This window comes from Amphiprion ocellaris, chromosome 19 (genome assembly GCF_022539595.1).
Source record: "Amphiprion ocellaris isolate individual 3 ecotype Okinawa chromosome 19, ASM2253959v1, whole genome shotgun sequence".
In the NCBI taxonomy this organism is placed as follows: Eukaryota; Metazoa; Chordata; class Actinopteri; family Pomacentridae; genus Amphiprion; species Amphiprion ocellaris.
Window position 1 is genome coordinate 1963894 of NC_072784.1, and position 14948 is coordinate 1978841.

General features: G+C 39.0%; 1 protein-coding gene across 1 annotated transcript in view; it reads left to right on the top strand.

Annotated features, from left to right (window-relative positions):
• carm1 (coactivator-associated arginine methyltransferase 1) overlaps positions 1–14948 on the top strand; it is a 30608-nt gene that overhangs the window by 8279 nt on the left and 7381 nt on the right. The window contains exons 3-11 of the mRNA XM_023279956.3: positions 2899–3005; positions 4119–4223; positions 5846–5956; positions 6086–6263; positions 6536–6626; positions 11246–11327; positions 11944–12029; positions 12111–12200; positions 12320–12457. Of these exons, the coding sequence (XP_023135724.1) occupies positions 2899–3005; positions 4119–4223; positions 5846–5956; positions 6086–6263; positions 6536–6626; positions 11246–11327; positions 11944–12029; positions 12111–12200; positions 12320–12457 (988 nt within the window). The remainder of the gene's footprint in view (positions 1–2898; positions 3006–4118; positions 4224–5845; positions 5957–6085; positions 6264–6535; positions 6627–11245; positions 11328–11943; positions 12030–12110; positions 12201–12319; positions 12458–14948) is intronic.

The window sequence follows — 14948 nt, forward strand, 5'->3', positions numbered from 1 at the left end:
AATAACAAATGCAGAATATTTGAGTGGTGAAGGAAGTATGCAGGTCCTTTACTGACTAATAAATAATAATTATAATTAAGTAAAAGTATGAGGAGCAAAGTGTTGTTAAAGTATTGAAAGTACTAGTTTGAGGCCTCTGACTGATATATTACCATGAAGCATGAATGTGACAGCAGCATGTTACTGCTTGATCTACTTTATTTAGTGAGTTTCATGTACAGGGAAAGTAGATTAATTTGAGGATTTATTTGTGGGAAAATGGAAGAAGAATTCTAATATTTTCTGTTTTTTTTTCTTCCTGATTGTTGGTGAGATGTAGAATCATTTGAACATTCACTGAAATAAAGAAGTTTAGAAGGAGAAATCACTATTTGGTGAAGCCACACAGATGTCTGAAATGTGACCCAGAGCTTTTTCTGAGATGCCAGAAGACAGAAAGTTTGGAATAAGCTGGTTTAATCATTCACAATGTTCTGTATTTTAAAAGCTTGTTAGAAAACGTTTGTTAAAAATAACTCAAGCTGTCAGATAAAGGCAGTAAAGTAGAATATACAATACTTCCCTCTGAAACTTTGTAATGTTGCATAACAGCTTCGAGAGGAAATACTCAAGTTAAGCACAAGTTCTTCCAATTTTACTGGAGTAAATGTACTTAGTTACTTTCCTTCAGTGCTTAACTCATAGAGCAATAGGTCACTATAAAAGTACATTACAAAAAGTACACAAAGAAAACACAACAGTGAAACATAGGACAGTAGGTCACAATAAAAGGACAATATTTCTCAATAAAAGGACAGTATTTCACAATAAAAGGACAGTATTTCACAATAAAGGACAATATTTCACAATAAAAGGACTTAAGGTCACAATAAAACTACAATAGGTCACAATAAAAGGGCAATAGGTCACAACAAATGGACATTAGGTCACAATAAATTACAATAAGTTGCAATAAAAGGACATCAGGTCACAATAAAGGACATTAGGTCACAATAAATTACAATAAGTTGCAATAAAAGGACATTAGGTCACAATAAAATGACAGTAGGTCACAATAAAGGACAATATTTCACAATAAAGGACAATAAGTCACAATAAAAGCACATTACAAAAAGTACACTTTGAATTTGCACAGTCTGGACAACAATGATTTGTGAATTATTAGCTATAAACATTTGAAATTGTAACTTAGAGAGCTGACCAGATTTTCTGACAAATCTCTACCTAAATGTAGTTTACTCACTTTGCCTGTCACTGAAACACACACACACACACACACACACACACACACAAACCCTATGTTTGACAAGACTTGTATTCATTTTTAGTACCCCTAAATATAACAATGAGAGGTACAGATGAAATATATCCCTTGTACTTCATTCATTTCTTCAGTTATTTTACTCAATACATAATTTTATTTGTCTTTATGAGGTTGCATTGGTGTCAAAATGTGAAAAATTATTTTAAAAAAGCCTTCTACTTAGATTAGAAACCCGGCATTACTTCAAAGGCTGAGGAACAAACCAATATTTACATCTTTGTTTTCACATCCCCTCAGTTGTTGTGGATGTTATCAGAGCGACGGCTAAAGTTAGCAGCTCGGTCATCGTCTTTATTTGGTTTAGGGGGAAGCTGACACTCGCACAGTTTGCTAGACACACTTTCATCCTAAAAGCCTTTTCTCTTGTGGTGTTAGAAGTCAACAGTGAAGCATAACTCTAACCACTGTCTTGCTTGTCATCCAAACTCAGCAGCCATTAGTTAAAAACCTTATAATTTTTCATACTTTAAACACTAGAACTAATTAGCTCCATGGTGCAATCTAAGAACAGTGATGTTTGTTGACGTTCACTCCTTCAGTGTGGATCACCAGCTGCCAATGGAGGCTAAGTTTTTTTTTTTTTTTTTTTTTTTAAAGAAATTGGTAGTTTTTGTAAAGAAACTGGTAGTTTTTGCTTCTTTTAGCACAGGGGTGTCCAACTCATTTTAGTTCAGGTTCCACATTCAGCCCAATTTGATCTCGAGTGGGCCAGACCAGTAAAATCACAGCGTAACAACCAAAAAGATCCCGTTTGACAAATCATTGTAGTTAAATAAGTGATCTAAAGATATCAGAAAGTCTGCTGCTGCTACTCATAAAGCAAACAATTGTTTAACCCTAAATAATCAAGGGAACACTCTGGAAAGACCTCGCTCTCTTCCTTACCCCTCCTGTTGTCCTCATTTATGAGTACCAAAAAAATATTGTTTCCTTGTCTGAAAAAAATCCAAAAATTTTGCAAAACAATTCCCCAAATTTCTGAAAATTTGCAAAACCCTCAGGAAGAAAATTCCAATAATTCCTTTAAAGTTTCCCTTAAAAGTTTTATTGAAAAAAAAAAAATCCCCCAAATTTGGCAAGAAAAGTCTTGTAAATATTTTCAAAAAATGAATAAAAATTGTCCAAAAAATCCTAAAAATATCTAAAGTGATTCCATATATATCAGTAAAACTTCTAATATTTTCTTGAAGAGTATTCAGAAAAAAATCAACCAAAAACCAGTGAAATTCGATGGATTTTGGTTGATTTTTTTTTGTGAATGATCTTAAGAAACATTTTTAACATTTCTTTTTTTCCACCAAAAAAATGTTCAAAGATTTCTCAAAAATGTTGAAAATGTGGACATCAGAAGTTTCACTGTGAAAATATATATTTTTTCCACATTTTCAAACTTTAAAACGGGTCAATTTGACCTGCAGGACGTCATGAGGGTTAATTATCTGTTGGCTACAGCCGATTAAAATCAGCTAGTAACGGTTATCGGTGCAGCCAAAGTCCATTTAATGCATTGTAAAATTAAAACAACACTGAATTTTGTGAAACAAAAAATAAAAAGTGTTTGTTCTCTGTTTCAGACTTTCAGTCCTTTTATAACCTCCTGAAGAATTGTCGTGGACATCTTAGTGAGCACTCAGTCTTCAGTGACAGAACAGAGGAGTCCTCTGCTGTACAGTATTTCCAGGTGAGAGGAAAACACACACACACACACACACACACACACACACACACACACACACACACACACACACACACACACACACACACATCACAGACATACAGACATCACAAACACACACTCACACACCAGTATAGCTCTCAAATCAGATTACACAAACCATGGAAGATTATGCAGTAGATTCTCAAACATGAAAGTGTTTTGAATCCACTGTGCCTTTAGAATACAGAAGAATAATAATTACCACCATGCCTACTTTGTTCTTTGCCGACTATTTATTACAGTTTACTCATTATAGGAATATTGAGTCATGAAAATAGCCTATTTTTGGCACCATCTGAATAATTTTGTTTTTAAAAGTGATTCTAAGTCCATTCCAGGAGGCATTAAAAGAACCTTTTTTTGGCTCTCATTGCATGCAGACCTGCTCTGTATATTACCGCTCTGTGTTGTCCTCTGAGGGAGTAAACTGATTCCCTAAAGGAAGAAATGTGTTGGTTTTGTGCCATGTCTGTGCACGCCAGTCGCTATGTGGTGTACCTCAGTCTGAATATATAGAGAGCTGCTTTGCATTTAAGTTATCAGAGCATTTTAGTTTCAAACTATTTGCCTAAAGCAGGAATGTTCTGTTCAATCATTGGCTGCTGCCTGCCACACATCACAGAAAGAGCTTCAGACGTATGTTTACTACAGAGATATTGTGTGTTTCCCACAAATATGCACTCGTCTTGTCCTACACCTTGAGCTGTAGAATAATCAACCAGTCAAACAGAGAAAGATGCTGTCATCCTCATTTTAAAGGTGGTAGACTGTGGTTGTGTAGCAAGGCAGTTGAACCTGGTTAGATGCTATCTGGTTTGATTTTTGTGCTGTTCCTGGCTCAGCTATTAGACACTATTCCAACCAAAAAGAGGTTTAGAGGATCTCTCATGTTGTGTGTTTTGTCTTCTGTTAATAAAAATGATTAACTTGTATTACCGTTCTGCAAAACCAATCCAACTGAAATATCTCTTTCTGAATGTCCAGACACATCGGTTTGTTGATTTGTACGATATTGACTTCATAGTCCTGAAGAGAACTCACCAGATTCTTACCGTTTCTCTCCTTGTGTCCCTGCAGTTTTATGGCTACCTCTCCCAGCAACAGAACATGATGCAGGACTATGTTCGGACAGGGACTTACCAGCGGGCTATTCTCCAGAACCACACTGACTTTAAGGATAAGGTAATTTCCTTTTGCTGTATAAATGCACCATTTAACAAAGGTTAAGGTACATTTGAAATGGATGTGATGCAATGAGTCATTCGTGTGAGGATAATGCCACAAACAATCTCTTCGTGGAGGACAGTCCCACATGGGACTGTTTTCTTAATCCTCTTCCTGCAATATGTGTGTTCCACTCCCACATGCACCTGCAAACATTGACATCCCACGGTATGAACTGTCATTATTTGTGTGTCTTCTCCTGTCCCTCGGGGAAAACACATTATTTTACCAAGTACATTTAATAGAGAAATGCATACCTGTTGGTAATAACATAGCAAAGGTACAAATACATTCATTACTATTTGTCATTCTAGGGCAGTATGCTCACAATATCTTTTTTAATATGAGCAGGAGGAGGTGCTTACTTTGACTAGGGAGGATGGAACAAGTATCACTCAAACCCAAAGGTGGCAGATTTATCACAGAAAAGTCCAATTCCTTTCCATATTCATCAGTAACGACTAGGAAATTTAATCTACACATCAGACTTGCCGTGCTTTGCTTTTGTATCGAACAAATCTGCTTTTTCGACCCTATTTGTTGACGTCCTTCTTGTAGCAGTAAATCGACCACCAGATTTGTCTCGCAGGATCCCAGTGCAGTCTTCTGCTTTAGAGGCAAACAAAAATGTAAAAAGTCTTACTGACGTTATTGGAGTTGGTGGCTGATTTGCTCAACATCACACTTTATTTTTTATTTTTTTACTAGACATTGTTATGTATTCATCGAAACAGTGTACAGGAGGTCTTCGACTTACGCCGGAGTTCCGTTCCTACTGGGGGTGGGGGAAATTGCCGATTCTTCGATGCAGCTCCTTCTAATTAAAAGCAGACGTGTGGAAACACTTCGGCTTCTACAACGTCGACGGTGGAAGCAAACTGGACCAGAGCCACGCTATATGTAATCTATGCATTGCTGCAGACATTGGAGCTCAGATACACCATCCCATCCCGATGCTCTTTCACCGACACGGCCGTCCAGACACTCTACAATATACATAAATTAAAGATGCATCAGTAATTGATTTATAATCGAATTGTAGCCCCTGAATCGTTATCGAATCGTGAGGTGACCAAACATTCCCACCCCTAGTTCCTACAGTGTGACGTCGATTTTTGTTGTATGTCGGAACTCCGGTGAAAATGTAAACAAAGCCGTTATATGCATCACGATATCGATCAGTTTACGTTTGTACGACTACAGTAACAAAAACAGTCATTAGCTCACACTGAAACACAACTTTGTAGGAAAATACCGGTGAAAATGTCAACTGTAAGTCTGACTTAAGCTGGGAGCCGTAATGAAGTTAGAGATTGTAGCATCATCCAATGTGGCGGCAAATGTAAACAAAGCTGTCTTATAGCGCCGCGTGACGACGTATTCGTCCACTCTGCTCGCCAACTAGTTCCACTGAACCAGTTCTGACGTAAACTGAGGACCTCCTGTATTTGTTTCACTTTTTCTTCACAATGGAATCATGTCGATCATCTCTCCAGAGTTGATGCTCAGTGTTTGGATGCAAACACAGCTGTAATGTGCTGCTGGTGGTGACAGTGTCCTTCCTGTTGTCTTTTCTTCAGGTGGTGCTGGATGTGGGGTGTGGCTCGGGGATTCTCTCTTTCTTTGCAGCTCAGGCTGGAGCCAGAAAGGTCTACGCTGTGGAGGCCAGCACCATGGCACAGCATGCTGAGGTACACAGATTCATGCTAATATCAGTGACTCTGATCATGTTTTCATTTGCACATTCACAGAGGAAGCAGCTCAGTTTGCTTCTTTAAGGAACATTTTCAGCCCTAATGATGGCATCCTCTCCCTTACAGGTGCTGGTGAACAGTAACCGTCTAGGGGAGCGTGTGGTCGTCATCCCGGGGAAGGTGGAGGAGGTGACGCTGCCCGAGCAGGTGGACATTATCATCTCAGAGCCCATGGGCTACATGCTGTTCAACGAGCGCATGCTGGAGAGCTACCTGCATGCCAAGAAGTTCCTCAAACCCAATGGTGAGGCGTTCTGGGGCTCTGGAGAATGGGAATAGATGTTGAATGTTAGAGTGGAGGGTGAAAGAAGAGTAGCAGTAGCAACCTTTAGCAAGCACTGCACGTCTGTACTTTAGTCCCAGATATTACCTGATTGGTTAAGTGAGGCTACAGTGAGTACATACAAACATGCTTTAATGTTCCCACTTGATTTGATGCCACATTTCATTCTGTGTTGTGTAATGCTGTTGGTACGTTAGTTTTCTTGACTGTCCGTTCCTGTGTGGGTGTTTCAGGTAAAATGTTCCCCACCATCGGAGACGTCCACTTGGCCCCCTTCACAGACGAGCAGCTCTATATGGAACAGTTCACCAAGGCCAACTTCTGGTAAGGAGGGAAAGCAGCTGGTACTTTGGGCATTCTGTAAGCTGAACATACTTTGTGGCATTTTTTAGCATCAAGTTAATTCTGTTTCAATGTTTTTAAAACTCTTGAGATGCATTTCATCTTGAAAAATCTTCAGAAACATTGGATTCAGTCCACTAAAAAGGCCCTGGTATTGTTGTAAAATAAAGATAATTATAGGTCTTACAGTATTAGAAAGGTCTTAAGTTAGTTTTGTGGCAGCTCTACTGTGTCACAGATGCAACCAAAACAGAGCTCAGATAAATTCTATTACTCCAACAGCAGCCTCAGGGTCTTAATGATGGTCTATACAGGATTACAACAGGGAACATTGCACCCAATAGTGTAATGTTACCTATGATAGAATGCATCCTCCCTTTGTTTGCTGCGTTTTTGTTGTATCTAACTTCAGGGTGAACCGTTTACTCAATATGACTCTGCAATAATGCGGCATAGATGGCTGTCATAACCTTTCCGCATTTATTGGGTTTTGTGCCACAATTATTCACACATAATAGTCTTAATATCTCCCACAGCTGTGCTTTGAAGCTCTGCAGTGTGATGTTGTTTTCTTTGCTCTTTTATGAATTTATTTGTGAGTCAAACTTGCACAGTTATAGCATTTTGTCTGCGCTGATCTAATGTTACGTGTGTGAGATGACTCTATTGGTTGTTTAATGTAGCTCGCTCTCCTTCTGAATGACCTTAAGAACGTGTTGAGACCTGGTATTTTGTTAGTGTAGTGTTTGTTGTATTTGTCCTTGTAATGTGACAGTCCACACTCATGCAGGCAGCTGTGTCAGTGGACCTCTGGAACTTGCAATTAGGATCACTGCAGCTCAAGTGGGAGGCCTCATAAATTTATGCAAATCTGCTGAAACATTTTAAAATATTGAATCAAGCAACAAGTAAGAGCTCAAAATTGCTGTGTAGCCAACTCCTCGGTCATTTTTGAGCATGTAATTTGAGTATATTTAAATTGACAGTGTTTATTTTTTTGTCAGTGTGTTAGTTTGGAACTGGAATAGCAGTGGAGTAGCAGTGGATAAATGAGACGTTACATCTTGTTAACTAAGTTAACATGATAGCACAAATGACCAGAAACTAGTCATTGACATGTGAATGAAAATGTCACCTAGTAAGGCTGTGAGGGAAGCCAGATTTCATGAGAAAATTGTACCAGAACTGGCTTTGATCCACTCTGGTCTCAAAAAAGTGCAGCAGCTGGTGTTGTTTTGCTCCACTGTCTTGATGAAGTTGATTGTATTGCACTTATTTAGTGCATTTCTTAGCCCCCAGCTTGTCTTTTTATATCCTGCAGTTTGTCCACAAGCAGCACAATGATCTGTACTTTTGTCTGTGTGGTCATTGCTTGTGTAGCATCAGATTCCCACACAGTTCTTCCAGTCAATATGCTAACGACGTGCCAAACAGTTGTTCAAAACGCAATCCATAGTAATTTGTTCTCCATCAACAAAATGGTTGTTTGTGCTTCTCATCTTATATCAGACTCAGTTTTATTTTTACATCTGCTGCCATAAGTTCTGTACCATTAGCCTCACTTGATGCTGGTATCATCGCTGCTTTTCTGCACCGCTGCTCTTTTCCCACACATAATTGAAAGAGTCTCTTTAGCGCACAGCAGGGAAAAAGTCCGACCTGAGTTGTGTGGTTTCCCAATTTTAACGATCTACCGAGAGATAATGAACGAGGTCTTGAGGTTTTAGGCTCTCCTTCGATGGCACGTTAGCACAAATCACACACTGGGTTGCACTTATGAACTAGGAATGTGTAGATATTAGAAGTTATTTTCAGGAGTCAGTGTGTTATGACCAAGCAATTTATAGGTGAAGCTGTTCCACTGTTACTGATATCAGAATCAATACTGCATGCTTTTAAGCCATATTAACTTATTTTATGAGCCTTTCTGTGTCTTCCATCAGACTCCCCATGTCCTCCAAGGGCTTATGATCCTCAGGTTAAGAAATGCAGATCAATACAACTATATTTAGAGTAGGACATGACAGAGGGTTTAAGATTAATGGTCTTTTATATCACCTGTGCTGCGACCTTGCACCCTGGTTGTTTTCCAGCTACACAAAGCAATTAACATTCCATATGCCGACAATACAATATAATAATAAGAAAAATATATATACTGTGAGTAGGTTGCCCAAACAGTAACCCAACCTCCACCTCAACCAGACACAGATTTCTCCCCAAATCTCTTGTATAAATTCCATCAGCATGTAAAATCATCACTGACTTATTTGGATTTCTTAGCACCAACATCAGCAAATGGAAAAAAGAATACTGGCCACATTATGTTAGAAGCACAGCACAGACTATTCAAAGTAAACAAAGCTGCTTCCTTCGGTTCTACGCAGTCGTCATTGACAACATCCTCACCTCAGATCTAAGAATTTGGCAGCTCAAAACTGTACCACACCGTCAACAGAACATCCATGACAATTCACACAATCAGAAGAGCAAAATGCATTCTTAGACCCCTCTCATCACACCATCATCTCTTTCAGCTGCTCCATAGGTGACGTGAAAACATCCTGAACTGAAAAACACCTTTTCCCACTTCAATAAAGACACTGTTTAACCCTCTTTAACCCCACTGGATGGACTTGCACTTAAACCTCCTTTGCCAATCTTGTTAAATATTGACTAAATTTTTTCATGTGGTGTTGCTAACAGTTCTAAAACAAGCTGTCTGACCAATTATGCACCAAAAGCAAATTCCTGTGACCTCAGCTGTGTCTATTGAAATGATTCTGAGATAATGCATTGTTTTCAAATCAGCTTTGAAATCAGGTCAGACCTTCAGTTTGATTGTCGGCTCAGGAGAGAGCAGTATAAAGATGTTTATCAGTCCTTGCTCAGGTTTATGACTTCGTGTTATTCCACAGGGAATCTGGTGTGCTTACAGTAGGCATTAATGAGTGTGTAGGACTTGAAAGCACTGAAGAACTCCCACATTGTAATTTCTCATGTTCAGCGTTGATGAATCCACAGTGAAGGCAGAGGTTATTCTGTCAGATTTCAAACAGGTTTACTCTGCATGCTTTTCTTTGTTTGGCTGACAGGTTGTAATGCAACGAGGCATCTCATCTTGGTCAGAGCAGTCATTTAGAGGTGTGTTGCTATACCAGTTTGGGTGTGTAACGTGAGGATATTTATCCTGCTGCTTGTCTATCTTCTTCTATGTTTTGTGGAGCTTTTAATGCTGTAATAAACTGGGGAACACACTGAAACATTGGCAGTTTTTGGTTGCCGATTTGCAACGCTGAGCAAGAGAGGGAGCATGCGTTTTCAGTGACTGACAATGAAGAAACGCTCCGTCTCAAGTTCACCTGTTGTGCCTGTGGCGAGTGTTTCAGCTTTGGAAGGGACACTGTTTTTATTACCGAGAGTGGAACCGATTGTACCTGCATTTGTAAAGGTACAACCCCATAAAAATGAAACCACAGTCTGTCACTTTTATATTCAGCTGTTTATTTGTTCATACTGTTTTTTTAAGCTTCTGCTTTTGTAATATTAAAAGAAGTCAGCAGTTGAGTTAACTTACGCCCTAAATTTTTAGTGACCAGCCTATTATAATGTTCATTTTTGTTCATGCTGTGTCGACTCTTCTCCAGAGTCCAAGTAACCAAAACATAGTAATAGATGCTGATAAATGGCTTTTGCAGTGTAAAATGTTTGATGTATCTTCAAACATGAGTTCTAAGGGATCTGTATCCAGACAGTTTATGTGTTTGTGGTTAAATAATCAGGCACTAAATCAGTGACTATTTTAAACTTAAATGTTTGTTTCAGCGTTGGACTCAGCAGTATTGACCCACAACACACTGTCTTTCATCTTTCGGTTAAATTATCAATCGATCAATCGTCAACGTCCCACCGACACGTTCCTTCTTCTAAAAACTCTCCTTCGATTGATCGGGGTCAAACTCCTTCTCGTCTTTGTCGAACTTTATGCTCAGAATGTCACTTCAGTTTTCTGTTTTTCTGGGCCTCCATTACAGTTCACTGTTGAACATCTGTTAGGTCTGGTAAATTATGGTGCTATATATTTATTTGTTTATTTTTTGTGTATTTTTCCTGTTTAACTCTGAATGAAATTTGATTACTCTCATGATCAAACATGATGTTAAGCATGTTATGTTTTGGCCACAGTTAGAACAGTCATAATAAGAGCATAACATTTGATTCGGCACCATCTCTAATCAGTTGTTCTGTCATTTTTAAATGGGATTTGAGTGTGTAAAATGGCTTAATCTCTTCACGCCTAATTAACTGTATTTGTTCCTCTGACTGCCGTATAACTACGCTGGTTTTCTGCTTGAGTTATGTTTATGGCAGCACAGAAATTTCTTAGTTGTGTGTAGTCGTTACATAATCCAGCTCCCGTTTGGAGAAATGTGTTGCTTCTGTACAACTTAACGGGTTCAAAATGTTTGGTTGTCTCCATCTAAAGCGTTTTTGAGATTGCGCCAAAAACATTGTTGTGGTTACAGTTCTGGACTTCAATAACTTTTGAACTGGGGCTGACTTAAGACATCTAACTCTGGACTTTCTTCTTCGACCCTCAGGTACCAGCCCTCCTTCCACGGCGTAGACCTCTCTGCCCTGCGAGGGGCAGCGGTGGACGAGTATTTCCGCCAGCCAATTGTGGTACGTTGTCCATATCAAGACCGTCTGAGTATAATATTGTGTTTTCACTTGAGGACTGACTGACATTTTTTTATAATATTAATAATAATGACTTTTTTTATATAGCAAAGTGCTTTGACAGTGAAAATATGCAACACAGACAGTCAAACAAGCTATAGGAGACAAGTCAGAGCAGTCAATTAATATAAATAGTAAAAATGACAATGAATGAAATGAATAACTAGCTAGATTAGCAATCATAACAAACAAAAGAACGAGGAAGTTTTAAAAATTAAAGGCTAAGATTGAGGGTTAAAATTCAAAATTAAGAATAAAAAAAAAATCTGAATTAAAAGATTAGAGAGACATCACACCAAAGAACCATGCAACTACAATTAAAATAAAACGAGAGAACATCTAAAATAAACAGGATATAGTACAGAATAGAACACTAAAACTAAGTAAAGCTAAAAGTAAACCTCACATAAAAGCTAAAGTCTATAAAAGTGAGTTTTAAGAAGTGATATAAAAGATGTTACTGGCAGTCTTTCTAGCCTTGGTAGAGTTTCTGGTTCACCTCAGAACAGTAGCGTTGGATCAGAGTTGTGATGATGTGTTGCTGTGCTCTTCCCTGCAGGACACATTTGATATCCGTATTCTGATGGCCAAGTCGGTCAAATACACGGTTAACTTCCTGGAGGCCAAAGAAGACGATCTCTACAGGTGTGTGTCTGATTCCACATGTGAATATGGCTCTGTGTTTGAACGTCTTTTCTCTAATGAATCTTTTCTTTGTGGTCACAGGATAGAGATTCCCTTTAAGTTCCACATGATGCACTCAGGCCTGGTGCACGGCCTGGCTTTCTGGTTTGATGTGGCATTCATGGGATCAGTGTAAGTCAAGCAGATAGAGCTGGTATCTGCACTTAGACTATGTTAAACCTAAAGAAATGTGTTTCACTGATAGCATGAAGTTGTCTCGACTTAAACATCCTTGTTTTTCCTCTATGCAGGATGACGGTATGGCTGTCCACGGCACCCACAGAGCCTCTCACCCACTGGTATCAGGTGCGCTGTCTGCTGCAGTCTCCTCTCTTCACCAAGGCTGGGGACACGCTGTCCGGCACTGCACTGCTGGTGGCCAACAAGAGGTAATTCACACTGCTGGTTCTCAAATTAAAGGCAATTGAATCAAATGTAATAAACTGAGAAAGTCTTGCAAAAAGAAAAGAGCAAAGAAACCAAAGCATTTATGTACAGAGCTGGTGTTAAAATGTTAATAGATGCTTCCAGCAGCACAGGGACGGCAGCTGGCTGTTGCTCGCAAACAAGATCACGGCACTTTCACATTCTTACAAAACCATTAAAGACGTTCAGTAGTTCTAGCTCACAATCTCTTTTCATTTGTACCCATGGCAACCAGACTGGAGAACGTTGCGGGAAAGTGATTTTACTAGTTTCACAAGACTTTGAACTCAGTCGGATCCTCATGCAGCTTCACGAAGTTAAAAATAAAACCAAGAACATGAATATTTTAGATCGGCTGCAGAGCCTCTGTTGTTCTGATTCACATGTTTGTAGTATTGTTAGGTAGAGTAGCACGGCAGCAAACCATCCTTTTATTTGATGTTGACACGTCTGATGTGGTTTCAGGTAAATGAGTGAAAAACTTGGGTGTTGTCTGTGACGGTTTTTTCTTTTTTATTATGTTTTTGGTCATGTTATGTGGGACATTTTCCATTAAGATAGACTCAGTTTTATCATGTGAATCATTGCATGACCAAGGCAAGTGTTATGATCTGCACAGTCTCAGGTCAGAGTTGAATTTTGCTCTGTACAGATTGCACGATGAAAACGCAACAGAATCTCTGCCTATGATGTACATGAGTCGACGTGAACGCTCAAGGATAAAACGTCATCAGCGTGAGCCGTCCATCCATGAAAAATAAACAACCGAAGCATAAACGGAGCTCCCACAATCACAAGGAAACTAGCCAAACATGAACGGAGCTCCTACAATCACACGGAAACTAGCCAAACATGAACCCTACAATCACAGAAAATACTATTATCATTGGAAACAACTACGTCTATGTTTCCTGCAGCTGTTCATGCTTAAGTAGCTAGTAGTTCATGCACTTACTTTGCAGTATAATGTAATATTACAATAAATGGCACTCACTAAAGTTGTGATGTCCGATAATATTGACCCACCAATATTATTGTTGTTGTAAAATAGCGTTACGTTTAAATCGACAACTCAGTAAGGAAAGTATGGTTGTACCTTGCTGACATGTTTCAACTGCATCTGCAGTCTTCTGCAGAGCGATCTGGCATGTGATGATGTGTTCTTTTTTATCACGTGGCTGATCTGACAGATCTGTCAGAATCTGTCAGATAGGCCACGCCCCCTGCCGTCCGGTGGTCTCTGGAGGATGGAATCCTAGGTGTTAGAGGGTGTAGCTCCTCGTCCCGGTTCATGGAGCAGCTCGCCTGCTTCCTGATCTCGATGGCCTCCTTGATCCATCGTTTGTGTTTGGTGGTCTCCGATTTTAAATCCTCTCCCTGTCCCAGTCCATGATGTGGTCGTTTCTCTTGCAGTCATCCCTGATGGCTGATTTTTTGTTTTCTTGATCGGCTTTTTCTTTTTATGTTCTTGTGAGTCGTCCAGCTGTTTCCTTTCCACATTCTGTCTGGTGTTCCTTTCTTCTTGTGTTGAATGATCTGCCTGTTTTGCCAATGTATGTTTTCTAGCATGATTTGTATGGAATTTCATTAATGATATTGCATTTATTGTCCGGTTCTGTTTTGTCTTTTGGATGGACTAATAGCTGCTGGAGTTTTGTGTGTGGTTTTACTGCTGTGTTGATGTTGTATTTTCTCATTATGCGTTGTATGGGTTCTGTTATCCCTCAGATATATGGAATGGTGATTATGTCTTTATTTTTATTTGTCCAGAAACATGTTAGTAAGGTAAAACCATACTTTCCTTATTGATTTGTCGGTTTCAAAGTAACGCTATTTTATAGTAAGAAACAACAAAATGAACATAATCCAACTAATATCGTTATCGTTTTTTTTGCCTATCATGAACACTGACAAAATAATGCCTGGATTTCGCCAGCATTACCGGACTCATAGAGGGAGATAGGGAGGGAGAGTGTGAACTGTTGTTTGAGACAATTAAAATATATATATTTACTAGTTTCACAAGACATTTTTCCCATAATTTGAACCGAAGTAGTTGCTGCATTTGAGAATGCATCCAATGGGGCATCACAGTAAAATGAGACATGATGTGTTAATTCCACCACAGAAGATATGTGTTCTATTTTATTACCCTGGTTTTACACTTACTTTACACAGTACTTCTTATACTAGTAGCATTTCTTATTTAGAATACACAGATTTAGATTTGTTTATTTATTCTTTTACTGTCAGTTGTTGTTGCTAGGTACTGCTCTCTATACAGCAAGTCAAATTCCTTGTGTGTACTCACTTGGCAATAGAGGCTTTCTGATTCTGATGTTACCTAAAATTAGTCAGATAGTTCATGTATATCTGCATCGTTATTGGTTGATATCGGAATTGGAAATTGAGAGTTGGACAATATCGGCATATCAATTTCCGTCAAAAAAGCCA